Source organism: Cimex lectularius, unplaced genomic scaffold (assembly GCF_000648675.2).
Source record: "Cimex lectularius strain Harlan isolate CLEC.00 unplaced genomic scaffold, Clec_2.1 scaffold71, whole genome shotgun sequence".
NCBI classification, from domain to species: domain Eukaryota; kingdom Metazoa; phylum Arthropoda; class Insecta; order Hemiptera; family Cimicidae; genus Cimex; species Cimex lectularius.
This window is the reverse complement of record NW_019392655.1, coordinates 1563875-1591505: the sequence shown is the minus strand read 5'-3', so window position 1 is coordinate 1591505 and position 27631 is coordinate 1563875. Positions and strand designations below refer to the sequence as shown.

The 27631-nt window shown below is 34.3% G+C and overlaps 4 protein-coding genes across 9 annotated transcripts in view; 3 read left to right on the top strand and 1 right to left on the bottom strand.

Moving 5' to 3' along the window:
- The window catches only part of LOC106668249 (sarcospan), a 39421-nt gene extending 30252 nt beyond the window's left edge, over positions 1 to 9169 (top strand). For 4 of the 5 annotated variants that reach the window (XM_014396810.2, XM_014396811.2, XM_024224614.1 and 1 more), the window contains exons 6-8: positions 7786 to 7952; positions 8302 to 8397; positions 8457 to 9169. In XM_014396810.2, coding sequence (XP_014252296.1) covers positions 7786 to 7952; positions 8302 to 8397; positions 8457 to 8810 — 617 coding nt within the window. In that variant the 3' untranslated portion in view covers positions 8811 to 9169. The remainder of the gene's footprint in view (positions 1 to 7785; positions 7953 to 8301; positions 8398 to 8456) is intronic. The other variant, XM_014396813.2, reaches the window with a different exon arrangement.
- A 2036-nt stretch (positions 9170 to 11205) lies between these two features.
- Positions 11206 to 27336, top strand: LOC106668247 (phospholipid phosphatase 6). 2 transcript variants are annotated; one of them, XM_014396804.2, is made up of 4 exons: positions 11206 to 11423; positions 26359 to 26511; positions 26572 to 26671; positions 26728 to 27336. In XM_014396804.2, exons 2-4 carry the CDS (start codon positions 26368 to 26370, stop codon positions 27129 to 27131), a joined length of 648 nt encoding a protein of 215 aa, XP_014252290.1. In that variant the 5' UTR covers positions 11206 to 11423; positions 26359 to 26367; the 3' UTR covers positions 27132 to 27336. The 2 variants fall into 2 exon arrangements, with proteins under 2 accessions (XP_014252290.1, XP_014252291.1); XM_014396805.2 differs by lacking the exon at positions 11206 to 11423 and adding an exon at positions 23425 to 23491.
- On the top strand, positions 16782 to 19747 carry LOC106668246 (tetratricopeptide repeat protein 27). Its single transcript, XM_014396802.2, has one exon. The coding sequence runs from the start codon at positions 17001 to 17003 to the stop codon at positions 19506 to 19508; it is 2508 nt and encodes an 835-aa protein (XP_014252288.1). The 5' UTR covers positions 16782 to 17000; the 3' UTR covers positions 19509 to 19747.
- Positions 22825 to 24885, bottom strand: LOC112126154. The gene has a single exon (XM_024224613.1). The coding sequence runs from the start codon at positions 23684 to 23686 to the stop codon at positions 22907 to 22909; it is 780 nt and encodes a 259-aa protein (XP_024080381.1). The 5' UTR covers positions 23687 to 24885; the 3' UTR covers positions 22825 to 22906.
- Positions 27337 to 27631: the final 295 nt, after the last annotated feature.

The following is a 27631-nucleotide window of genomic DNA, read 5'->3' as shown; positions in this document are numbered from 1 at the left end:
ATATTGAAATTATTATTTTCATTGAGCAAATAACCAACAGAAGAAATTTATTTTGAATCAGCGTGAACACACGAGCATGTAATATGTAAAAAGGATAGGATTAATTTTTTTTAAATGGCAATTTTGATTTAATTTTTCGTGAATATAGTGGGTGTCAACTTGCTAGTGCTCCCTTATTTTATCTTTATCAAAAACTGCTCAACCTACAAAAGAGTGGTTTTTAAATGGTAACGTACATTTTCATTTGCAAATTCATCGTCAATTGGATTTTATGAAAAATAGCGAAAACCAATTGCAAATAGGTCTATAAAACGCTAGATAGATAGGATTGCAACACACAATTAGTAGTTCCCTCTTAGTTTTCTGAGAAACTATTTAACCTAGAAAAATTTTTTTTTAGCAAATGCTCTACTTTCAAATATTGTAATAATTACAGTATTTTTTCATTTTCCACAAAAATTACAAATTTGAATTTTTGCTTTTCAAACGGCAACGTACGTGTGTGCATTTTCATTTGCGAATTCATCAAGTCGATTGGATTTTATGAAAAATAGCGAAAACCAATGGAAAATAGATCCATAAAGTTAGATGTCTAGGATTTCAACTTACAATATTAGTTCCCCTCTGATTTTCTCTAAAACTATTCAACCTAGAAAAACAATTTTTTAAGCATAAGCCCTACTTTCAAATATTGCAAGAATTACAGGATTTTTCATTTTCCACAAAAAGTTAAAAATTTGAATTTTTGCCTTTTAGATGGTAACATTTTCATTTGCGAATTCATCAAGTCGATGATGAAAAAATGGCGAAAATCATTTGAAAATCGGTCTGTAAATACATTAAATATATAGGATTTCAACTTAGTAGTCTCACCCGTTTTTTCAACAGTAACTCAGCCTAGAAAAAACAATTTTTTTTTAGCATAAGCTGTACTTTCAAACATTTATGGCTTTCAAACAATTTTCAATTTCTTAAAAAAATTTAATAATTGAAAGTTTTGTTTTTCAAATGGTAGCGTACATTTTCGTTGGCGGATTCTTTAAATCAATTCGATTTTACGAAAAATGTCGACAACCGTATGAAAATCGGTTCAGAAAAAAATTTGGTATATTAGGGTAGGTAGGTAGGATTTCAATTTAGTTTTTCCCCCTGGTTTTCTCAAAAACTACTCAACCTAGAAAAACAATACTTTCAAACATTTATTACTTTGAAACAATTTTTTTTTCAATTTCTTAAAAAAGTTAATAATTGAAAGTTTTGTTTTTCAAATGGTAACGTACATTTTCGTTGGTGGATTCTTCAAATCAATTCGATTGTACGAAAAATATCGAAAACCGTATGAAAATCGGTTCAGAAAAAAATTTGGTATATTAGGGTAGGTAGGTAGGATTTCAATTTAGTTTTTCCCCCTGGTTTTCTCAAAAACTGCTCAACCTAGGAAAAAAGAGTTTTTTGGCATAAGCTTTACTTTCAGACATTGCAAACAGGGATTTTTAAATTTCTTGATAAGGTAAAAAATGAAATTTTTGTTTTTCAAATGGTAACGAGCATTTTCATATGCGCATCTATCAAATCTATTGGATCTCATTGCTTAATCATTTAACGTAGGTTCTTAAAATTTCATATAATAGGGTTTCAACTTACTAACGACCCCTTCCCAGGTTTTTCAAAAAATTACGTTAAGCAAGCATTTTAATCGATTTTGTGATAATTAACCAGCGATTGTATGGAAATGCAAAAATTTCTTTATGTTTCATATTCTAGCTTCATCAGCATAGAATTATTAATATTTGCCATTTGGTATAAAGATTAAATGAATTTTTTACCACGATTTCCTTTACACCAACAAGAAGATATCACATATTAATCCTCCACTTAACTTATTTGTACGCAAGTTATTTTTCGTTTTAAAATAGACCATGGAAACTCTGAACGTGTGCCCTCGGTCTTTCCTTTCATCATCCCCTTTGGATCCCCCTTCAAAGGTTGCTAAATGAACCGTTCACTTTTCACCCTGTAAGGTTGACCTGTCTGATTAATACGGAGTTATTGAAGCCATTATTCCTGTTTGTTACTACGTCAATTCACGTCGAAGGCTCGAATTTGCAGAATGAAGGTAAAAACCCGGTCCTAGATGATATTGCGACACTATGAAAGATTTGATTGTGAAATTATCCACGTGTGATGATAATAATAGCATAAACACTATTATAACATTAATTAATTGTTTGTTATTAAATAGCAAGTACAGTATAACATTGCATCTAGTTGTAATTGCTTTATAGTCTTGACATAAAATGCTAAACAGTTAATCTTTCCTTCGTTTTTTTAAATGTATCGTTCTGTTTATATTTTAATATACAATTTTCAATAATTTGTGGTTGATTTGTCCAGCCTTCGTGAAGAGTTCAGGGGATTTTTGATTTAAAGAGTCTAAAAAAAGTCTTTCTGTTTCAGCTTTTCTATTAATATCAATCTAGGTCTTACAACAATTCAATAATCAGTCGTTGGCAATGTTGAGACTGAGTCGGTCTTCAAGGAATTTGAGATCGCCTGTAAAAAAACTTAAATATGTCAATCTGTAGACATATTTTAGATTGTTTTGCCCTGATGATGTCCTTAAATAGGTCGAAAGCTTGGCAGTAACAACTGAATTTGTTTTCCTCTTCAAGACCATACCTTGATCCAGAGTGTTAGTGACAATAATTTAAAATATTAAATTATTATTGCATAAGAGCCTAAGTTATGATACGAAAGTCTTAACACTGAAATGTTTGAATTCGGTTCACTGATCGGTACTCCCGTTTACATCCGTACGTCCAGACGGGTCTGGTAATGATCTTGTAAATGAGTTTATTTTCATACGTCAATTTATTTTCCCCTTTTGTAATTCCCCCGGTCTCATGTTTAGTTCTAATCTTTTTAGTCTAGTTTGAGGGTTTTAATTAAGTTTGCTGTCGAGGAGTGGCGGCCCTGCACGTGGAGATATTATTTAGGGTAAAAGGAAACAGGAAGATCTTTTCGTGGTAAAAGACTCTGAGCTGTATTTATTTTCGTTCTTCATTGTGATTGGACCAATGTTCTCTTGCAGTATGAACGGCTTGATGTTTTTTGGATTAATACAAAGGATAACCTTGTCATCCGCATAAGACGATTTTGTATCTGGTTGGGTTGGAATATTTAAGGTGAAAATATTGTAAAAAAGGGATCAAGGAACTGGGAGACTGAAAGATTAGGATTACGTAAAGCGTCGAACTTCGATAAGCTTAAACTTGAGTAAAGGATTTCAAAGGCTTAGACAATATCTAGAAAATACACATTGCAAAGTCCTTTTATGTAGTGCATGAGAAATTATGTACACGACGGAAAAACCCTGCAGGATTGTAGTGTGGTGACTGCCTGTGGCTTTTACACTAGGCATCACATTCACCAGTACTTTCGCCTTTCTAACAACCAATGAGCATGCAGCAACCCTATATTTAAACAAGGGTCGACGAATTCTCATCGCTAATGGAGTTGGAGCCAACACGTGTACACAAGTAATAGGGTTTTCTCTATTGCTCTTATCCCATAGCATACATAGAAGGCCGTCTTGAATCCCTACGCTCAGTACCACCCACCAACTTCGACTTCTACAGCCACACCGATTCAATGACAGCTCATGTCACTACACTCAACAAGAGTCCATCGCAACACAGGCTTTCCTTACTCCTAAAGTAACTTGGGACAGACTTGGCTATTTAAATTCGGTGTGTGTGGTTACAGGTCAAGTTTAGAAATAAGATCACTAACATTCAGTCTCTATTAGATGTGAAAAAATAGGCTAGGCGAACATAGTTAAAGAAGAAGTTAAAGAGGAAGAATCATCTATGAAGGGAAAGTTTTAAAATATGTTTAAAAAATTTTTGTATCAGCCTACTAGCCCACAGCCAGACTCTATTTGATCCTTACTGATCATCTTAATCTTCCTATCCTCGCTGTGTTGCTATGTCGGCGTTTCGGTATTACGTCATCTTCAGTATTGGCTTTATGTGATTTTTGCCAAATCAAAATAATTCGAATACCTGCGAATAAAAAGATTATTTTCAACCAAATAATTTTGAATTGAAATTTATAAATGGATATACTAGGTCGTTACAAAAGTCTTTGGGCATAAATTAAGTTTTATTTAAATGTCAGTATAAAATGTAAACACGAAAATTATTCCTCAAAATATAGTCCATCATTACCAACTACTTTAACCCATCGTTCTGCCAGAAGTTGAATTTGGTGGTATTTGGTAAGTCGTTGGTTACGAAGAACTGCTATCATCCTATTTGACATCCTCGTAATTTTCGAAGTCCCGGCCTTTCCAAAAATGCGCCATGACTGGAAAGACCATAGTCAGATGGTGCCACGTCAGGGTTGTAAGGAGGGTGGGGCAAGATGCTAACACCCTTCATTTCCGAAAATATTTCTTTAGCTAATCGTGGACGATGGGCAGGAGCGTTGTCTTGCTGAAATATCGCTTTTCCCCGATTGAGCTTAGGGGCAAGCAGGGTACTTCTCTTATAAAACCCCATATAGTCTTTCGAGTTGTTCACACTAAAGTGCAAAACACCCATATAATTCCACCAAACACAAAGCATAATCTTTTTTTCAAGTCGATATTGGTTGGCGAACCTTTGCTTGAACCCTTGGCCTTGCGGAACCCACAGTTTTCGGTGGAGAGTATTTTTTTTTTAAATATCCATTTTTCATCGCTCTTTAAAATTCTATTCCAAAATCTATCATCTTTTACATTTTGAAGCAAACTTTTACAGACATCAACTCGTTACATGTTTACATATTAAGCATTGACATTAAGCTTTTTTAATTGGCGGCTTACTGTGATGCACATTTCCATCTTCCACTGCACAAAATTCCTCGGCTGCTGCCTTTGCACTTAGTCCTTTTTTCCAATTTTTTTTTCCGACATTTTCGGTGAGATTTATAAAATGAATGACATCCTCAGAGTCAGTTGGTATACATAATTAAATAAAGGATTAGTCAAAGTAAACAAAGATATATGCATTGATTAAATCAGAGTCGAATTAGGATTAAAATGGAAACTTTAATATCAATAATTAATTAATGAACGAAGACTTGTAACGACCTAGTAAATGTCAAGAACGATACGTATTCAAATTGACAATGGCGAGTATGTTAAGTAGAAATATAAAGAGAAACGAATCCATTGGATTTGCTCGGGGTTTTTTCAATGGGCTATGTCCGGTTGGGCAATATAGCCAAATTCCCTTCAATTTGGGCTATTTGTTGCCGAGGAGAAAAAAAGGATCCATTATCGCGGCGTTACATTGAAAGTGAAATTGTGTGATGCCAAGGCGATGAACTTGTTTTTTTTTTTTTTTTTTTTTTTCTGTTTTTTTTTTAACACTCGAGTTTCGTGGTGCGTGCGTTATTTTTCTGGTGTGCTCCTTTAAGCTAATTGAAATTGACATTGGTTGGTCTTGCTCCTTTTAATTAATTGATAAGTTTCTTATCACTACAGAAAACATTTCTGCAAATAACGAAACGCTTAAAAAAGAGCTATAGAATTTCAAACAGTGTTTTCTGACTGAGTTAACATTCTTTTAATTTGTGTGTTTCTTAGTGACCTGTTGTTTCATCATTTGTTGAAGTGAGAAGTGGTGTAAAGAATGAGGTAGTTTAGAAAAACCGTTTTCATTTTTTTGCCGCGTTTCAACCTTTATTTTGGTCATCTTCAGGGCATAATGCGACGTGCTATTCTTGTGTGGTGTGTGAGTGAGTTAGTGAGTGAGTGAGAGTGTGTGTGTGTGTGTGTGTGTGTGTGTGTGTGTGTGTGTGTGTGTTATCATATTGGTTTTGTATGAAAGTGTTGTGGCACTTGTATGTTTTCTAAACTACCTCATTCTTGACTGCTCCACAAGACTTCAATAAATTATTCTTTCAATTGTTGTACAGGTTCAAATAGATATAATAATTTAACAAAAAGATATGTTTTGGTTTTGGTTTTTTATTTTTACACAGCACAGATCATTGCCAAGTAGTTTGGATTTATTGTTGATATATACAGTAATAATACACTTCGGTGATAATATTGTGTGAACAGAGTGATAAAAGGTTGAAAACAGAAGGCTACTCTGTGTAATTGAACTGTAAAAGACATTTCATGGACTCTTAACAAAATGTCCACTCAGAAAGCTAAGAATTTAAGTCTTTGTTTTGTGGAGAATCACAGCCTGATTGTTTATTACAAAATTTGTAGTAATTAATCCACATATGTTTACCAGTCATAATTGACCATATTAATTATTTCAGTTAATTATTCTTTTTATCTAAGGTCTTGATAGAGATGAAAAAGTTAATGCCTCAAGAGATTCGAACCCACCTAGCCGAAGGTCATGGGTTCGAATCCAGCTCATGACACTAACTTTTCATCTTAATCAAGACATTAGATAAAAAGAATAATTAATTGAAATTTGTAATAATGTTAAATATCCACATTATGTGTTAAATAATTTTAATACTTTTCACACATCAATGATTCATTTAGCAACATTTGAAAAAGTTCCAAAGGTTGTAAAGGATTTGGATTTATACAGACTCAAATCCGCACATATACATACCAACATACAAATATGTGCCGAGTTGAGCCTATTCGCTTCTCGTAGTTCAGCTGCAATTCTAGCTTTTGCTAATTATAGTAAATTGCTAGCAGACTTGAGAATCATGCACTCCAGGTGTTGGCAGTCCTTATCCATTCAGCCACCGAGTTTGGGCACCTTGTGGGAGGGGGTGCTGTCACTAGCTAGGTCAATTCACCACCCAGCACATGCAGTTCCAAACCCATTCGTTAATTCTTAAATACACTCCTATTTACACACCATTAATTTAATAGGGTAATGGAGTACTCGATATTCCTCCATAACTCTTTACACATATTATATAACTAACCTAATTGAGAATCGATGAGGTACTCGATATTCCACCATCGACCCTCTCATATCACACATTCATGCTAATAAGAACATTCACGCTAATAAATACATTCACTCTTAACAAGGTTCTAAAGGAAACGAGTGCTATGGAATATTATGTGTACACAAATAAATTAGAACCTATAGGTAAGGAAACGGAATGTTTCTTCAATTTTTTTGCTAATAACGAATTAGCTAATATTAATTTTTATGTATTGTTTGATAGTTTAATCAAATAGATGATCTGCCTACCCTCGCTCATCAGCATCTTGTTATCTTCAGTGTCATATTTAATATCACCCAAACACTGAAGATGGTGAGATGTCGAGGAGCTTCTGAGTTGGCTGGAATCAATAAGGTTGGGCAGACTGGGATGATAGTAGGTAACTATCAAACAATAGGTCACAGACCACAATAGAAAATTTCAAAATTTAATGATTTTTTACTTTAACTGTTAGACATCATGTGAACAATGTAACTGGAATGTTCAATTTTGTCTATTTAAAATGTATAACTGCTTATTACAGACTTTAACAATATTTTAGCTAAAAAGCGTGTTAAGGACTATTTTAAAAGTTTGTCTTAGTAGGAATGAAGCTAGTCACAGATAGTATGTGAGTTTTGAAAGCAAATTTGTTCCTTTTGTACACTGTACTGGTACATCTTGTAGTGCAATAAATCAGGTGAAAAGTTGAAATTGTGTGTCAGTTTCATACTGTGGTTATTGTAGGTTTGTCTGAATACACAACATATCACACTACTATCAAAAGAGGATGATAAAAAAAGTTATTTATTTTTGTTACAGTGCCAAAGAAGTACCTGCCGTATGTCGTCCGAAGGCATAAATTGGCCACAAGCCTTTTGATCCTCCAGCTCTTGATGGGAATAGCAATTTCAACGTTAGCAGGATGGCTACTTCTATGGGCGCCAAATCTTCACATCAGAGATATACCATATTGGAGCGGTCTTCCAGTAAATATTTCCTACCTGATTAAGAAAAACTACCCCAGCCAAACTTTCTGCTGTGATTGTTTAATAAATACATGTCTTAACATTTTGCATGAGTGAAAATAAACGTAGTTCAATGTATTTAGTAGAAACTATAAGCTATTTGAATTTTATATAGTTTCATTCATTAGAACAACAAAAATTCTATATTTTTTTTAAATGATACCAATTTGTACACAGATCTTTTATTAGAGTTTTGTTAGTGTAATTTTGCCATAAGGATAAATTTATAACAAAACATTTGAATTACTCCTGAGTGTGTTTATTTTGCAAAAGTTGTTTGTAGTATTATAACTTTTTAATATGTTTACAGGTGCTGTTTTCAGCATTTATAGGAGTTATTCTAATGTGCTGTTGTAGAAGGGAGTATCCTGGGATGCCAGTGAAATACCACGTTTGCACTTTTAGGGTATTCAATACTCATTCAATCAATATTCTATAATATAAATATATAAATCTATGTTTCAGGTAATCAGTGTTATATGTTCTTTAATAGCAGCTATAGTGAGCATAATGGCAGCAGGATTTGCAATAGTCCATTTGGTAAAATTATACAGGATGGTGTGCGAACCGGCCAACGTCCTGAATGCTAGTTGCATTTGCCGGTCGAGTACTCAGGTTATGTTCTACTTGGACCTCAACTGCTTAGAAGTATGGAACATCCTTTCTATTCTTCTTATAGCATCGACTGCGACGAATGCGATTGCAGGCGTCCTCTCCTCTTGGTATGTCCTTCTCCACTGGAGCAGTAGAACACTTTACACGTATAGTCAAGTAAGAACTAATGAGAACAGGCCTATTATTGTGACAAACAACATGTGAAGTGGGCCTTGATTTATTTTTATTTTACGCCTGTACAGCCAGATTTAGATTGGTGAAGTGTTGAATAAACAAATATATGAAAAACCCATGTCTATTTTAAAGGACGTTTAAAAAGTGAATGGTTCTAAATTAAGCAAACATTCCATTGCTAATTATTGGCAAATGTTAAAGAGTAAAACATTTTGCATGTCTCTTTATATGTAAACTCTTAAGGATTGATCTGTGTTAGCATAAACCTTAAAAAGCTAAGCATAAATTGAGTTATAGTGAACTTAAAAGAAACCCACGTGTTTGTTTCTAACTTAAATTTGAACAAATGTAATCCTATATTTATTGCTGATATAATTTTTTGTATCGTTTAGTAAATAAAGGTGTTTTTTTAAGGTCTTGTTTTTTATCGTGTAAACTTTTAAATACAATACGATTTAAAAAATAATATGTGCCCATGTCACAGTGTTCTTATTGAGTAAAGAACAAAATTCAAAAACTTTTTGTACCCTTTAATACCGAGTATTTCCACCTCTGACACAAATCACGTCCATTAAATGTCTTTGCATTCCTTGGAAAAGATTTCTGATAAAATCCTGAGGAATTCTTTCCCATTCAATGAGAACAGCTGTTTTCAACTCTTCTAGGGTCATCCAACCTCATTCAATTAGTCATCCACAATATGTGTTCAATGGGCCTGGCATTATCCTGAATTAGCAAGAATCTCTCACTTTCAAGGGGGGAAAATGGCAAACTGCCCTTTGATTATGTCTTATAAGTACCTTTGTGAATCTAGAAATCTTCCTTGCACAACTAACTTGGTGCGGTTGTCCAAGGAAACGCCACCCCAGAACATGACCCACTGTGGATTGCCACCTGAGGAATCATACAACATGAAGCTTATCTTTTTTTTTCCTGAGCATCTCCATATGAAATTAGCCCATCTGAAGATTTGAGGCCAACTCTCGCCTCATCTATAAAGATACCTTGTCCCCAATCTTCCAATGTCTAATTCACATGTCCCCATATGAATTGAAGCTTGGATATTTTCTGAGCTGTGGTTCACAAGGCCAGGTGCCAGGCTCAGGTTATTTTTGTTGAGCCTTTTTCTTACAATCCTGAAGGAAATCGAAACATGTCGAACTTTCCTTATCTCATTTCCCATAATGCTGCAGTTTTCCAGAGTCTAGAGAGAGATGAATCTATCATCTCTCTTATCTGCAGACCTAGGTCAACGCTGTCCTGGCCTTTTAATATGAAGCCCTGTTTCTCTGAAGCACCAAAGAGTGTTTTATTGTAGAGTGATTTGCACTCAGTCTAATAATGTTTTATTAACTTCACTAGCAAAGTTTTCCATATTTTTGTTAACAGGTGTGTGTGTGTGTACTATTTAGTACCCATTAATTAATGATTATTTAGAGATAGAGAGATGCCGTCTGGTGTGATATAGGTTTAGAAAAACATTTTCTTTATCGTGCCAATGTTTCAATCTTTATTGAGGTTATCTTCAGGGCCTTATAAACATTGTTTAAATTATACAAATACTATTATTTTGTATTCACTCAAAGTGTGTTTTCTATGTAGATGTGTGTCATAATGAGAGTGTTTAGTGAGATATTAATGTTTTTTGTTTATATAAGTTTGATTTTGAAGGAGTAGGGAAGCAAGTAGGGATGGATTCATTTTTCTATGAGTAGTCGGCTTCTTTGAGGAGAAAGGGACCGATATGGAAAGAAGCGGGTAATAGTTTGTCATTTGGGCCTGGTTAGCCTTTCAGGATTATTATAGATGGTATTATTAGGGAAAGGAGAGATAAATATTTGAAGATTTAAACTATGTGGAATTGTTTGATGTGTGGAGTATAATGGTTATTTTATATGTTATTGTATGTTTTGTGTTATATGTATGCTATTGATATTGAATTTGATTTATGATAGTAGTGTCGTATATAACTGAGTTTATATGTGAATGTTCTATAATTTATGCTGTGTTTATCTCTTTTGAAGTAAACGATTTCTAAAAAGTTACATTTATGTTTGTCCTGTTCTGTGTTTACTAATTTTGGATTGCTGAAATCGAAATTGTTTTGGTGTTCAAAATTGTGGGTAGCCAGGGCTGAGGATTTTGTTTAGGCTTTTTGCAATTATAGATGTATGATATATTGTTTTATCCTCTTATCCAGATTTTGAGATGTAATTCCGATATAAGTTGCCGGACAGTTTATACAATTGATTTGTAAATTACATCCGACTTATTTGTTTCTTGTAATTTTTGTTAACTTAGAATACCATAATTATTACAATGCGCTCATTCAGGAAGTCACTGTTTAAAGTTTAAAGGAATAGTGATGATTTTCTATTAAATGTCAGCAGTGATATGAGAATTGATAAATATTGGAAGGTTATTTATGTTGACTGGTAAGGTTAAAACCGCTTATCTTTCACGGTTGCCGCCATTCCCCAGCCCGACATTAATCCATTGGTTATTTTGGTTCAACCGAGAACTGACTGAAGTTATTTTAGTTTTATTTTGAGAGCCTTCAACCGTTGATTTTACTCTTCTGGATCGTCCGACCTCATCCAGTCTCCTGTCTACAATTCATAAAAACCCCGTTCTTCAAAATTGGTAAGTATTATCTTTATCCTTTCGGGTATAATTCGATATTAAAATCTGCATTTTAACGTTCCATTCTACCTGTCAGAACCTCTCAAAAAAATGATACGGAGTTCAATGTTCAATGGAAAATTTATAATAATTCACATCAATTACACTTAACTTAATTGCGTATTGTTTAAACAAAACCATCCTTTATAACCGGATTTTGATACTCATCTCAAACTATTTATCATCATCAATGTTATGACGATTGGTTTAATTTCCAGGTTAATAATAATTGATATAACGTTTGTGTGTACTTTAGCATAAAGTAGATTCATGTCAGAATACAATTCAAGGACAGCTGACATCGCAAAATACACTGTTCTTTTGTGTGCCAGTGATTTACTTCGATCAACAGAATATTTCAATATTTGATTTATTTCAACACCATTTACTTCAAAGAAGAGAGTAGAATATTATTCTTTAACTAAATTGTTGAAATTAATTATAAGGAACTGCAGCGGATGAGTCATCAGGATGCCCGGCACATTTTTGCCATTTAGCACTTCTAGATTCGAATCCTGGCAAAGCTCATGAAATTCTTATAGATATTACAATCTAGCTATTAACATAGCTAATAAGTAAAGCCTGGATATCCAATAAAAATTCACAAATAATATGCACTAAAACACCATCAAATATGCAGTTAACAAAACCTTAAATATGCCGTATAATTTGTACTAATAATATTAAAATACGCAGATGAATATCGGAGACATCCCCCTACTAATAATTAACTATCGGGTTGTCCGGAAAATAATGCAGGATTTTAAGTTTTCATTAAAAAAAATCTATATAAAATATTCTGTTTACGTTTACAGGATTACTCATTTGTATGAATGTCAACACTTATTAATCCTCTTCCAAATGATATTGTTTGTTTACCTCTGTAGCATTCCGCTACTTGGAAATAATTCAGTCATCCTTATAATGTCAAAGCGAGAATTTCGTACGATTTTCTTTTACGAGTTTAAACTCGGCCGAAGCGGAGCCCAAACGGCTAGAAACATTAACCAAGTCTGGGGCGAGGGTTGTGTTAATGAGTGCACTGTGCAAAGGTGGTTTAAAAAATTTCGGGAGGGAGATTTCAGCCTTGAAGATGAAGAAGGTCGTGGAAGGCCTTCCTCTCTTAATGATGATGTTCTGCGATCAGTGGTGGAAGAAAACCCCAAAACAACTGTTCGAGAACTTGCAGGGCAACTCAAAGTCAGTAAAACGACCGTCGCTGACCACCTCAAGGCGATTTCCACACTCATTAAACGATCGCCAAAAAAATCAGCGCTTTGATGTTTGTGCATCACTTCTTTGTCGAAACAAAAATGACCCATTTCTGGCCAGAATTGTTACATGTGACGAAAAGTGGATTCTCTACGATAACACTAGACGTTCTGGACAGTGGCTCGACAAAGGAGAAGCTCCAATACATTTTCCAAAGCCCCCAACTCATCAAAAAAAGGTAATGGTTACGGTATGGTGGGCTTCATTTGGTTTAATACACTACAGCTTCTTAAATCCTGGCGAAACCATCAATGCTGAATCATACTGTAACCAAATTAATACCATGCATCAGAAATTGGCAGTAATGAAGCCCTCTTTGGTCAATCGGAAAGGGCCCATTTTGTTGCATGACAACGCTCGACCACATGTGTCACGTGTAACGTCACAAAAATTATTGGAGCTTGGCTATGAAACTTTGCCTCACCCACCCTACTCTCCGGACCTCTCGCCTACTGACTACCATTTTTTTAGACACCTGGACCACTACTTACAACACATAATATTCAAAAATCAAACGGAACTGGAAAATGCATTTATTGACTTTATCAATTCTAAAAATTCTGAATTCTACTCAGACGGAATTAATAAGTTACCAACACGTTGGGAGAAATGTATTGAGAGTATGGGAAATTATTTTGATTAAAGAACATTGCTTTAAAGTAACTAGTTTCTTTTTTTTTGTTTAATACCAAAATCCTGCATTATTTTCCGGACAACCCAATAATTGTTTCAATCAAGACATTTCTTTTGTAAAGTACAGGACTTCCCATACTTTTTAGCCAGCGGACCCATTTCACTATTTTTGTATATGTATATTACATTTCAGTATTTAAAATTAGATATTTATAGTATATGAAGTAAATTGAAGTTTTATAAATTAGCCATTCCTAATTAGGTCATGGAGAGAGATATCATTATGAAAACAAACATTAGATTGACATACTTAACTTTATTTTCAAAATGCAGAACACAAAAATCAAAGTGGGCAGAACAGAATGAATAGGTGTGTAAAAAATTCTAGCCAAATTCAAAAGTAATAATTTGAACATTAATGCATTAATGGGGAAAATGGGATTGTTTTAGCCTGCACAGGTTGGGTATATTGTTGCATTTAATTTTTATAACTGGAGATGGATGTAGGGTTCAGCAATTAGACAGATTCCATGTTTAGTTTTGGTGGTTTTACAGATATAAAATCCAGATTCGCATAGGCAAGTTGTGGCAAATGGAAGAACATGTTTCGCTTTTTCAAAGAGCAGTTGTAATTTTTTGTTTTTTAGGCTGAGTCAAAAATGGAAGTATCGGTCTCAAAAGAAATTTCAAGGTGAAGTCTGAAGTAATGTCTATCAAACATTCGTATTCACTTGAAGATGCACTGATTGGCTTTGTTGACACCTGCAAAGCTCTTTTTAGGGCCAAGAAGCGGGACACTGAAGTGTTGGCTTTGTTGAAACTGAAAACGGTTTGACCACCCTTTCATGGTCTTACAGCATTGTATCTCCACCTTTTGGAAAATCAATGTGCAGGTTGCAAGCTCCAGTTTTTTTCCTTTTAAAAAATCATTTAACACAGAAAAACACTCCATCTCTTCTCAACAGATACAACCCAAAACTGGATTTTTCTTTTGAAGTCGAGAACTTTGTCATTAGCATCGAAAGTTGTGATATTCTTCCCATTCAAAGAAAGATTCATCTCATTCATTTTAATGAAAATATCGATAAATATGACAGTAATCTTGGCTGATTTGACATTGTGGTCCATAAACAGAGATAAGACTTCAGAACATAATTCCCGTAATCGTGAAGGAAACTTATAATTGTAAATTTTTCCATGACATTGCTTTCCACTAATATTATATTAGGAAAATATTACTATCAGTAGAGACTTTGATAGTGCCAATCACCTCACAGATACAAACATTTACATTTACAAACATGGCTTGTTTATTTGTATTGATAATATGTAATGTTAGAAATGTAATTTAAAAACGATCTTATGGTCCATAACAGCTCTAAGTCAAACCTATATGAATAATAAATTTATCACTAATACTAACAAATACTTGTTGTGATGTAGATGTACATTCAGGGGAATTTGGTGAACTGCCCATTTTGGTAGATGATGTAGCACACCAGAGAGTCAATTTATGACTATTAGGCTTGTTTTTAGTGGTACCATTTTCTCTACTGTTATGTTGTATGCGGCACCACAATTTGTTAATATGTTTGTTGAGGTCTCTTCTATTTCTTCACATAATTTGCATATTGGCTGATAATGTGGAAGCGTGTCTGACAGATCAATCCAGAAAGGATGGGTATAAAAAAAAATTCAAGGACAACTAGGAATTGAACCCACAACCACAGGGGCTACAAGCCAAGAGTCTCCAACAGACCTTTAATAGTTAAATATTAAATAATTAAATACGCATCAGACTATGCAAGTAACCTTCAAATCAATAAATTATTGACTACAATAATGTACTTATAGATTACTTACATAATCTGATGAGCATTAGAATGCTCGATAAACCAGTATGTAATGTAGATTCACAATTCAGGATAGTTTGGCATACTGTATTCTGTACCCTTTGAGAGCAATTGCATCCGTTCTGTACCTTTAGCAGGATATACAGCAACTCCCAATTCACAAGGAATTTGATTATTAGATGTTAATGGTTGTGTTACTTATATGGTTGCATTGTACATCTCAAAGAATTTCCTCGTTTGGATAAGCGTAGTACCAAAATCCATTAATAGGTCCGTTGGGTCTCTTCTGCCTCTTTGCAGACTTATTGTATGTACCATGTTGGTTAACACAATCTTCCTTAAGACCCATTTAGTCCAAGTGCCCCTCTAAGAATTCTATCAGGATTCTGAGTCTCTTCCTGCTTCCTTTGATGCATTCTGTAGTTTCTTTATTAACCAATTCTCACCAGGAGGTATTTGGTCGTGACCAGTGAGTGAATTCCATCGTTTCCTTGCTTTAACCATGCCTTCTTTTCTAAAATTCTCATTGATAGAATGCTCCCTAAACCACAAAATGGTTCAGGACATATCAACAGTGTAGCAGCCCCTTAAGGGCTTCTTAGAACGGCATCTGCTTCTTCATTCCCTCTACTCTGCATGTCCTGGAATTTTGTTTTGCCCACTTAACCTATTTTTTCCAATTTAGTCGAATTATCCGAAATGGCAGTTGTCTTTGTTTTTATATCCTCTGTTTAAATTGAATTGAATACGTCTCAATTGCTGATTTCAGCTTGAAATATACTGCCCATGGGCTCTGAATGTTTGGTTTTGTGGCCGACCACCCCAGCCCTGTACCTTCTTGCATCCAAAATCAGTGTACCAACAAATAGTGTCTTTTTAACTCTGGTCTTTTTCCAATTATTTTTTGGTATAGGTTTGTTAGGAAGTTTTGTTTAACGTAAAATATTCTATGTTGTCCCTAGGAGACATGAGTATAGGGAATTCTATCATTTACCATACTTTTTAAATTTAATATTGCTTTTATAAAGTTGGTGGCCTTCTTTGTACCCCCTAAATGGCATCCCTCCACATCTTGTTTTACACAAGCTTTAAAGTCTGGTGACTAATGCAGAAACCTAAAGCCAGTTAAAAAAATAAATAAATAAACTTTTAGAAGATAATAATTCATTCTTTATTAAGATGCTTGTTGATAATTTGGATCCTTATACCACAAAATAATTCTAGCTATCCTACTAATAGTAAATATTTATTATTAAGAGAGCCTATGATTTTTTTTTTAATTTAGAATAGAATTTTAGCCTAGGTGAAAAACCAAAAGACAAACCCCTAAATGGAATCTATAAAATGTATATCCAATGAAAAGGAGATGGTTAAGTTTGCATATCTTATAACAGGTACACTATGGAGTACATTTTAAAAAAAATTATGGCCGGGGCGCTTCCTTTTAGAATACGTAACCTTTTATTAGATATTAGCTAAAGTTTATGTTATTTGTTTTTACTTTTTATTTTCGGCTAGTAACATAAACATAGAATTATGTAAAGTTCTTGTACATATAACAACGTAGAAATTACGTTCTTTTCTTGTTATATTGGCTGCCCTGTCGTTTAACATTTGCTCTTTACACTTACGGTAGCAATTTACTAAGTCTTCGACGTCCTCGTGTGGACTGTTGTGTGTTGTAATAAATTAAGTTCATGAGTTATCGGAGAGGGAGAAAATCAAAATGATCTTTGTTGAAAAATATTGATCTACCGGTGTAAAGGATTCTGGCGGAAAGATGGAAACCCCAATAGAGGATTTGTGGCGTTGCGAGGTTGTCTTGCTCAGAGGTGACAACCTCGAGGAGCTTCTCGACGTCTCCCCTTGGATAAGGCATATGAAGACCGGTGATTATGTGGAAATTATCGAATCGGAAATTTGCCGGAAGATTTTCTCCGAGTACAAGTCCACCCATCCACATGTGGATGGTGAAAATGCCGTCAGCATGCTCTGCAAGTGTCTCAACGACCACCTTGTCATCCACAACACACCTTTGGACAGGTTTGAAGTCCTTCTGTTCGGAATAGCAAGCCTCCAAGCGTTTATTCAGACCAACTGGACCGGCCCTAAGTACAAGCGGAAAGACGTCTACCATCCCTGTATCAATCCTTTTATCTTGAAGTACCTTCCGGAGGAGATATTGCAAAAGAAAGATATTAAAGAGTGCATTCGTCTCAGTCTTGCGATTGACGGTGAAGAGATTTGTTGTGCAATCGAGCATCCCGAATTGTTACTTCTTGCCGAAGTGTGTTTCCGTTGTTGCCTCTCCGAAGTAAAAACGAGTTCTTGGTGGCTTCTCAGGACTATTTACATTCATCAGCAGATCCTCGATGAACATTCACCGACTCTAAAAAATGAACTGATTTCCTTAAGTCAGAACCTTGAAACAGCCGATTGGATCGAAGAAAACAAATACTTACAAGTCTTGTTCCACCTGGAGGTAGCGAGGATTCACCTTCATTATGGCAAAGTTGTGCTTTCAGAACAGGAAATCAAACGGGTTTTGGGCCTTTTGAATATGGAAGTAAATCTAGTCGGGGCGTTAGGGCGCAGGACCCAGTACCAGAGGAAAGATTTGGCACAGCTAACGATCGATGTCAAGGTTGACAGGTGCGCTAATTTGGATTCTCAGAACAAACAACCCGAACAACAATTCCCTAAGGATGTACTACTTAATGACGACGTCCGTTTACCACATGTCGTCTTTACCAATGCAGGTGATGGTAAGTTTCCTGACTTACAACCTCTTGAGCAGGCTGCCCTGATAGCTGTTTTCGGACAGAAGAAAAAGAGCCAAGCCAAAGACCATCTCCAAAATGAGGAACTTATGCCGTTTTTAAATTGTATTTTGTCACATCCGAAAGTTTGGACACTGCAAGTTTCAGCTCTTTTATTTAGGTCTAGAATAGAATGTGAGCATAAGAGGACTGTGGAGCGAGCATTACTTCAGACTCAAGAGCTGATGGATCTTGAGAACAACACAACTCCACTTCCTACCAGGTTGAATCTTTTTTATTGTAGTTATACACCACCATCATTTATAATTGCATCTGAGTGTGCTTCAATAATCGTTTCGATTGGATCTATGCAATCGGCATTAGACATATTTTTGAAGTTGCAGATGTGGGACGAAGTCATCGCTTGCTACAACTATCTCAAATTGAGACACAAGGCTGCCGAAGTCATAAGGGAACAGATGAAGAAAGGAGAAACGGTCAAGTTATGGTGTTATTTGGGTGATGCGACAGACGATGTGACTTGCTACGAACGAGCGTGGGAGTTATCAAAACATAGAAGTGCACAAGCGCAAAGGCACTGGGGAATGTATTACTTTCAGAGGAAACAATTCAAAGAATGTATTCCTCATTTTAAGAAATCACTCGAAATCAACAGTCTCCAGGTATCTTTGTGGTTCAGGCTCGGTTATGCCGCTCTCGCAGAACAGGAAATTGAAGAAAGTGCCACTGCCTATAGGAGGTATTGTACCCTTGAACCTGATAGCTTCGAAGCATGGAATAATCTAGCCAAAGCTTACATTTTCCTTGGGCAAAAGGAAAGAGCGTACAATGCCCTTCAGGAAGCCATTAAATGTAATTATGAAATGTGGCAGGTTTGGGACAATCTTATGACTGTGAGTAGTGATTGTGGTGACTTTGAAGAAGTTATCAGGTGTTATCACAGGATACTAGACTTGAAGGACAGACACATAGATGAACAGATACTTTCCATTCTCGTTTCTGTCGTGATAAAAGGAATTAAAGATTATAAGGGACAGCCGGCAACAGTACACAGAAAAAAAGCTCTTGAACTTTTTGGAAGAATTACTTCTAAAGTAATGAGTAATCCAATAATTTGGCAATTGTACGCAGATTTGACAGCAAGCATAGAAGAACAAACATCCATCATAAGATCTAAAACTGTGCAGTATTATCAAAAAGCGTACACAGCTGCTATGCAAGATAGCTCCTGGTTCAAGGAGATCAAATTAATCCACAAGGTGTTGCATATCTGTGAATGCCTCGCAGAAGCGCATTTTGCTTTCATCAAAGATTCCCCTTCAACCAACGAAACTCTTCACTCTTTGACTTCAGCGAAGATATCTTTAGAAAACATTATCACCAAAGTCAAACAGCATATTATCAATTTCAGTGCTGAAAATATAAACGATCAGTTCAAAAATGATTTGGCTTCTCTTGAAGTCACTCTTGAAAATATTAAGTCTGATCTTAATAAGTTGCAATCATGAATTGTTGTTGTTTTAAATATTTTTGGTGTTGTACATATTTACATGTGCCAATAGCTTTTTTAAAATTTTATTGACTCAATTTTTACTATGATTTCCATTCTCTGAGCAAATTATTGTTCAATTTTAACATTGTTAACAATTTTAGCATTAATTAAGTCTTGTTTTTTGATACTTAAAACAAATTAATGCCAGATTTCAGATAATTTATTTTGTTCTGTTGGAAGGAAATGTTTTTGTTTGTTATGTACATTTTGAAAATTTATTAAACAAAGAATTTGTTTAGTTCATGAGTATTTTATAACGCATCCCTCAGCATATTCCCATAGAACTGTTTTCAATGTAGGTTTAAAATTTTATAATTAACCATTTTAAAAAGTTTTAAGTATATTTAAGATTGATAAATGTAGTTGACAAACATCCATGTGAATGACCCTACATAAATCACAAATGTATAGAAAACGGGACTTCTTTTCCCATCCATCCTTGCCTTGACTAAAGACACCATACCGCGTTTATAAAAGAGGTACAACTGCCTACATCTATAGTTTTTAAAAATCAGATACTTTTCCTTTTTGTAATGGCAAAGTTAATTCCACTTTCCATTCGAATTAACTACGAGGTTTTACATTTCATGAAACGGTTTCCTGGTGAAGTTAAATCACTTGTAGTTATGGCATTTCTGATCATCCTTGGTTCGTCAGCCACTGAAGTTCGCAAAATGTGGAAGCGTGCCTGACAGATCAACCCACAAAGGTGAAACCAGACTGAACAAAATGATCAGTAAACGACCAAATTACAGGTTCATCGTCACACATTTAAAAATTTCATGATTTACCACATAGTCTCAAGTTTCAATTAATTTTTTTGGGTTAGGTGGTGCATGGGTCAAAAATTTCAAGGGAGGCTGTAGGAATCTAACATAGGACCACAGGTTCTACAAGCTGAGAGTTTTACACTATAACCAATCAGTGGTTCTGAAGTACCCCTTATAGAACCTTCAATAGTTGATGATTCTACTCACAAACTGGTTTTGCATGATGATTTCGAGCATGAAATACCCATCAGACTATGCATGCAACCTTCAAGTCAATTGAATACAATACTGTACTTTTACATTACTTGCGCAATCTGATGAGTATTAGCGATGCTCGAAAAACCAGTATGTGATGTAGATTCACAATTCAGGGAATGGCACACCGAGCCTTTTAAGAGCTATTGTATACCACGGGCTGTACCTGTAGCATATAAGCAAATCCCTGTTCGGAATTTGATTATTAGGTGTTAATGGTCGTATTACTTCTATGGTTGCAGTGTACATTCCAAGGAATTTTCTCCTTTGGATAAGCGTAGTACCACAGTCCATTAATAGGTCCGTTGTGGTCTCTTTGGCCTGTTTGCAGACTGCAGGTGCCGTGTTTGTTAACACAATCTTCCTTAAGTACCCATTTAGTCCATAGTGCCGCACTAAAAATTCTATTAGAATTCTGAATTTTTTCCTGCTTCCTTTGATGCATTCTGTAGTTTCTTTATGTTAATAAAGTTGTTGGGGGTGTCGATGGCTGCAACGGTTTAGGCGTTGACTCGGCGCCCACCACTGTAAGGTAAAGGTCCCAGGTTCGAATTCAGCGGCCCTGCATTTGAACCTGATATACTTACAAATGGGTTTTTTTCAAAAACACTGGCACCCCGAGGGTTGATATAACCTCTGCTGTTGTGAACCCTCTTAAAAAAATGGAAAAAAAATAAAGTTGTTCTCTAATGTTCTCACCAGTAAGTATTTGGTTGTGTCCAATGAGTGAATTCCATCGTTTCCTTGTTTTAACCATTCCTAAAATTCTCATTGATGGTATGGATCCCTATGCCACAAAATGGTTTATGTTGTACCAACAGTGTAGGAATCCCTTAATGGCTTCTTAGAACTCAATCTGCTTCTTCATTCCTACTCTGCTTGTCCTGAGATTTTGTTTTGCCCACTTAATTTTAGTTATCGCTCCCTTTGAGAGCTATTGTATCCCCTGTTTTGTATAATTTGATTGTTAGGTATTAATGGTCGTATTTCTTCTATGGTTGTGTTATACGTCCCAAAGAATTTCCTCCTGCGGATAAGCATAGCACCACAGTCTGTTAATAGGTGCATCCAAGATCTCTTCTGCTTATTTGAAGACAGCACATACTGCATTAGTTGATACCAACCCATTCAGTTCAGAGCCCCATTACGAATTTGGAAATAAATGCATTCTCTTGTTTCTTTATTTGCAATTCTCACCAGGAGGTTTTGGGTTATGTCCAGTGGGTGAATTCCATTGCTTCCTTATTTTAACCATGTCTTCTTTTCTGAGATGCTCGTTGATAGTATGGATCCCTATACCACAAAATGGTTCAGCAGTCTCTTTACTTCCTAGTCCCTTTACTTCTGCACATCCTGGGACCCAGTAAAGTGTGATTTTGTTTTGCAATTCAGTGCCATTCTTGAAGTAATGATGTTTGAGTTTAATGTTCTGATGTGGCTATCCAGTATGTTTTTACACCTGTGTTTAAATTGAATTGATCTCTCTCAATTACGAGGATTTGTCAGTAAGCTCTGAATATTTTATTTTGGGGCCAAATCCTCCAGCCTCTTACCTTCTTGCGTTGTAGATACATTGGTGTACCTATTGCTTTTTGGTGCTTAGGCTTGTTTGGAAGTTTTCTATACATTCAAATATCCTATTCATGTTTACCCTAGGAGCCATAAGTATCGGATATTCTCTCAGGATGTTCTTTTTATTTAATTTTCATCACTGGAGATTCTTCTTGGTAGGTGTTAATAATAGTTTTATTCTCTAATAAGAAGAATCATCATTTTCAACTATGAATTGAATTGATATACTATTATCATCTTTTTGATTAATAAGCCTTTGTAAAAAAAAAAGGAAGTTATATATTAATTTTTTTCTCAGAAATAAACTACTCCCACTACAACAACAAAGAAATCAATTAGAAAGAAAACTTTCTATGATTTAATTAATAATTTTGCGAAATGTCTAAAATTTTATGTTCAGTATGATTAATTTGTTAAATAGTACGTTTGATATGATCATTAAGTATTTTGTTACCTTGAATATACTTTTAAAATTGTTTCAAAATAATTTTAAATGATGAGATTTCCTTTTGAGGTCTTCTAGGCGATGAATCTTCATTGAAATGCTGAAACACATCAGACAGATGAAAGCGGCAAGGGTAGGCAGATCAGATTACCACAGTACATAGAAGAAATCTCACAATTTATATAAATATTTATGACATTTTCAATTATTTTTCAAGAATGAAATTCTGCTTACAGCACTACAACACTTTAATAAAAATAAATTGCTTAAAAAACTATATCACATGTTTTTATTAACTGTTACAAATTTGGTTTAAACACTCGTTGAGTCAACTTTATAAAAATCTTTGTAAAATAATTTCTTATCAATTGTTACCAAAAGTGTTTTTAAGGAATTGTAAGTATGGGAGAATCGTGAAATAACAAGGCCAGATATTATGTCTAGCTGTGCTTCTTCTAACTTGCTGGTCAGATTATTTGTCACAGCTCTGGCATTTTCAAGTAACTTCGTAGATTCCGGTGTTCCATAAAATTTGTCACTGACGGCAATGAATGCTCTTATTATATGATAAGCGCTGTCTATGATGTGTCCTATTTTATTAACCTTAAGGTACCAGTATTTGTCGTCAATGAGTATTTTCAGTGAGTTCTGTAACGCAGTTATTGCATCTTCCCGAATCTTTTTGGACGGATTCTCTACGGATGCAATCGTTAAGCCGTAAGCGCACCAAAGTGGCGGATAGTTGGGGAATCGTTGGATCAATTTTGTAAAAAGCTCCATTAATTTACTCCTCATTTCAGAAGACGGGGACACAGCGTTTTCTCCTGAGATACCATAGGCGATTTTATCGAGAAGATCTACATTGAGATAATTCTCACCGATTTCCAGTATCCTGAGGTAGGATTGGATAGTCTTGTCATAATTCTTGCAGTCTACGCTTAACAACGCCAAATCTCGCCATATTTCCCAAAGAAGCGGCTCAATTTCAGATGCATGCACAAGAAGTTGGCAGGCTTCGTTTTTTTCTCCCATTATCACATACGCCTGGGCCATTCTAGTCCAACATGCACTTCTTTTTTCATATATAGGCATTTTGTAATTTTTTTAAATAATTTTTTTCGTAATTATGTATTAAACAACCTAAAACCTTAAAAAAGTATTAAATGTTGTTTATAATTACTAAAAACAGATTCTAACTAAAAGCCATATGTTAATGTGTGTACAGCATAGAACATCATGTTTGTGCACTGTGTATTTATTTAACTTAGTACTTATATAGTATTATAGTACTTACTTAAGCTTAGCAGTATGACTCACAATGGCACAACTACATACTTATTATAGACATGTTTTGAATGAAAACCTTGGTAGAAAAAATCCTTATTAAAAAAACTATACCGTGGGAATTTTGATAGAAGACGGCTTTTTATTTTTACTCCGTCTATTTTATTGTAAAACGACGTATGGTTCCAAAGGTAATTTTTTCCATAGAAGCTGGCACTATTAGAATTTTAATAAGTTGGTGCATTAAGCTGCCATGATGAACTTTTGCCTTATTTTTTTCCCTAAAATTGTGAAAGTCCTTTCCGTTCTGTTTTAAAAAAAAAGTTAAATAATACTAGAAACTTCAAAAGTCGTCGATTTATTCTGAAGATATTGGAGGTTTCCTTCAGAACTTGAAAATTTAATTGAATAAAATACAAAAAAAATTTATTTATTTTTTGTTTTTAATACCTCAACAATCAGTTACAAACTAAATAGGAGTTATCAAGTTAATAAATTAATTGTTAAAGATGAATTTTAGGGCGACGGTGGGCGCAACGGTTTGGGCATTGAATCGTGCTGATCACTGTAAGGTAAAGGTCCTGGGTTTGAATTGTTAAAATTAAAAAAAAAAAAATCTCTCTTTGGAGACATTGGAGTTTTCCTTCATAACTTGAAATGTTAATTGAATAAAATGTAATAAAATATGAAAACTTAACTTAGTGTTGGTGTTTTTAAACCTAACTTTTTTTTAAAACCACAAAAATCAGTCACGTGATCATTTGGAATAATTGAATTCTGAAGGGAAACTTAAATATCTTCAGAATGTATCAATTAGTTTTTAGGGATGAACTTGTTACCCAATTTTGAAAGTTATATCCATTATTTTTTGTCTAAAGTAGTACAGTCCAAGCTATGGAACTCCATAATAGAGAATCCGTGTTTGAATAAAACTTCTTTTAGTTCCAGCACTATTTATTTTTATTTCATGGAAAGCTTTTCAACTGCTTTACAGTCATCCTCGGCCAATTAAATTTAAAAAAAACTTTAATTTAGTTTTTAGGTAAATGTTGAGATCACCATACAAAACAATCAGTCCTACCATTAATGATCTTGATGGTAAGACTGATTGTTGTGTGTGGTGATCTCAACATTTACCTAAAAACTAAATTTAAATTTTTTTTAAATTTAATTGGCTGAGGATGACTGCAAAGCAGTTGAAAAGCTTTACACGAAATAAAAATAAACTGCACTGGAACTAAAAGAAGTTTTATTCATAGTTCCGTCCATTCTAAAAAAAATGATACCAGAAATTCAAAACTTCATTGATTCGTTCAGATATTGAAGTTTTCCTTCACAACTCTTAATTTCAATTAATCTTGTAACTGGTTAAAAAAAGGAGAAAATTGAAAATGTAATTGAATAAAATGACCATAAGGCTTGTTGATGCAAGATGGTCATATCTTTCAAATATAATATGGCTATTAATAAATTATAAATTTAATACACTATAAAATGCTGATGATAGGTGTAAATTCCCAATTCAATAAACGTCCAATAAATGTAAATAAATAATGTAATTTACTTTTTATTTAAAAACAAAAAAACACATGGAAATGTTTTCTGACATAAGCCAAAAAAAAAAAAAAAAATGAAAATTATAGAGTTCTGAAGGAAAACTTCAATATCTCTAGTACAAATCCATAATTTTGGAGTTTCTGATGTCCTTTTTTTTAGAATGGAAAGGACTTTCAAAGTGTATGAGAGTAAAAAATCGGACAAAAGTTCATCAGGTTTGGCTAAATATGCCAACTTATTATAACTCTAATAGCTCCTGTAACTGAACGGGAAAAATTATTTTCTCAACCGTACTTACGAACAGTTGTGAACATTTATTTACAACAAAATAGGCAGCGTAAAAGTAAAAGGCCAAATCTTTATTCATAGTTAATACATATTTTTATTCCAATTAATTATTATTTTTATCTAATGTTTTTGGTTGAAATGAAAAATCTTAGATAAAAAGAATAATTAATTAGAATAATTATTATGGTCAATTATGACCACTAAGCAAATTTGTACACTTATTTTTATTTTGTTAGAAATAGTGAAGGTATAGTGGTACAATTCATTTCACAAACAAACAGTTTGTGAGTTGAACTATCATGTTCAATCAACTAAATCATCAAAAATCTCAACTAAGGAAGGTTTTGTCAATTAATTTGTATAAATATTACTGAGAGAAATATAATTTCAGTTCAAATTGATTTTGTTTGCTAATAATATTATTTATTTAAACCAATTTTTTTTGTAAATGTTATTTCATTTTATGGACAGTTTTTTAGAATGCCTGGGCAATCCAAAAAGGAAGGTTTTGTCAATTAATTTGTATAAATATTACTGAGAGAAATATAATTTCAGTTCAAATTGATTTTGTTTGCTAATAATATTATTTATTTAAACCAATTTTTTTTGTAAATGTTATTTCATTTTATGGATAGTTTTTTAGAATGCCTGGGCAATCCAAAAGGGAAGTTCCTGGGGCGTTACGGGCTGTTTTAGAGAAGGATATTGCCCTAACAAATACTGTATGTCACCTAGGCGATAAAGTGTTGCCTCCTCTTAAATTTAAAAAATATTACAAAGCACTTGAGGTGATTTCTTGATTATATGAAATTGTCGAATTTCTGTTTAATTATTTAAAAAACTTTTAGATTTCTAGCCATGGATTTCTCTGGATTTCTGTCAATCTGGCTTTCGTATGGCTATTGTGGAATCCAAACTATTTTGAATTACAGGTTAACTTGATATTCGGTAAGTCACCACAATGGGAAAATAAACATAGAAATCTTATTAATTATTTGTTTTAGGTGTACTTATGAACACGGTTTTGAATGCTATGTTGAAGGCATATGTAAGAAGAAAAAGGCCATCGGACGATTCAGGAAACTTCAGCATAGACCAGTACTCTTTCCCTTCATGCCATGGGTCATTGGCAGTATTCCTAGGATATTTCTTTACGTTTCTTTACCCCCTAGGTTTATTCTCGAGAATGATATTATACATGTGGATGGTAGCTGTTTCTGTTTCTAGAGTGTTGGCAAGGCGTCATTATATTTTGGATGTAGCCGGTAGTGTTGTGATAGGTCTGCTTCTAGGCCTGATTATGTCCATGTTTTGGCTTAGTGAATCATCGTGCATCTCCGTTGTAAAATATCTGTCAGATGAGCCCGTCAACCTTGAGGGTCTGCAAGATGAATCGCCAGAATTATAATTTAAGATAAATACGATATAACAAACTCGTAAAGAGTTGTACTATTTTAAGTAAAGATTATTTTTTTGTACATAACACAACATTTTAAACTAATGTATTAATAAGTTTTACCCTACACTTGTATTTCCTAAAGTTATTTCATGTATTTATAGTTAATGATGTTGAAATGTTTTTGTCAATACAGTAAAAGTCATATTTGATATATCTTCTTGTTTCTCATTTTGTTATTGCATTTTTTTCTAAATATCAACAATAGTACAAGGGTCCTTTACATCCTACTATCAGGAGTGTATAAAGGATCAGATAAATCCAAAGGCGACATCGGGAGTCAAACATTTTCTTAATACGTATGTCACAGTAAACATATGGATGCTCCCACACAGCCTCCCAATTTTTGGAAACGATTAAACCAGTCCATTTGGAGTTTTTGGAGCTTGGCCAGGTCCCATAAAACCTTTCCATCATTTACCTTATCTTGTTGCAAGTATTCCAGGTGGCTG

Coding starts and splice junctions, on each gene's coding strand:
- LOC106668246 (XM_014396802.2), top strand. CDS start 17,001: ATGGAAACCCCAATAGAGGATTTGTGGCGTTGCGAGGTTGTCTTGCTC.
- LOC112126154 (XM_024224613.1), bottom strand. CDS start 23,686: ATGCCTATATATGAAAAAAGAAGTGCATGTTGGACTAGAATGGCCCAG.
- LOC106668247 (XM_014396804.2), top strand. CDS start 26,368: ATGCCTGGGCAATCCAAAAGGGAAGTTCCTGGGGCGTTACGGGCTGTT. Junction 26,512..26,571: donor AATATTACAAAGCACTTGAG/GTGATTTCTTGA, acceptor AAAAACTTTTAG/ATTTCTAGCCATGGATTTCT. Junction 26,672..26,727: donor ACAGGTTAACTTGATATTCG/GTAAGTCACCAC, acceptor TATTTGTTTTAG/GTGTACTTATGAACACGGTT.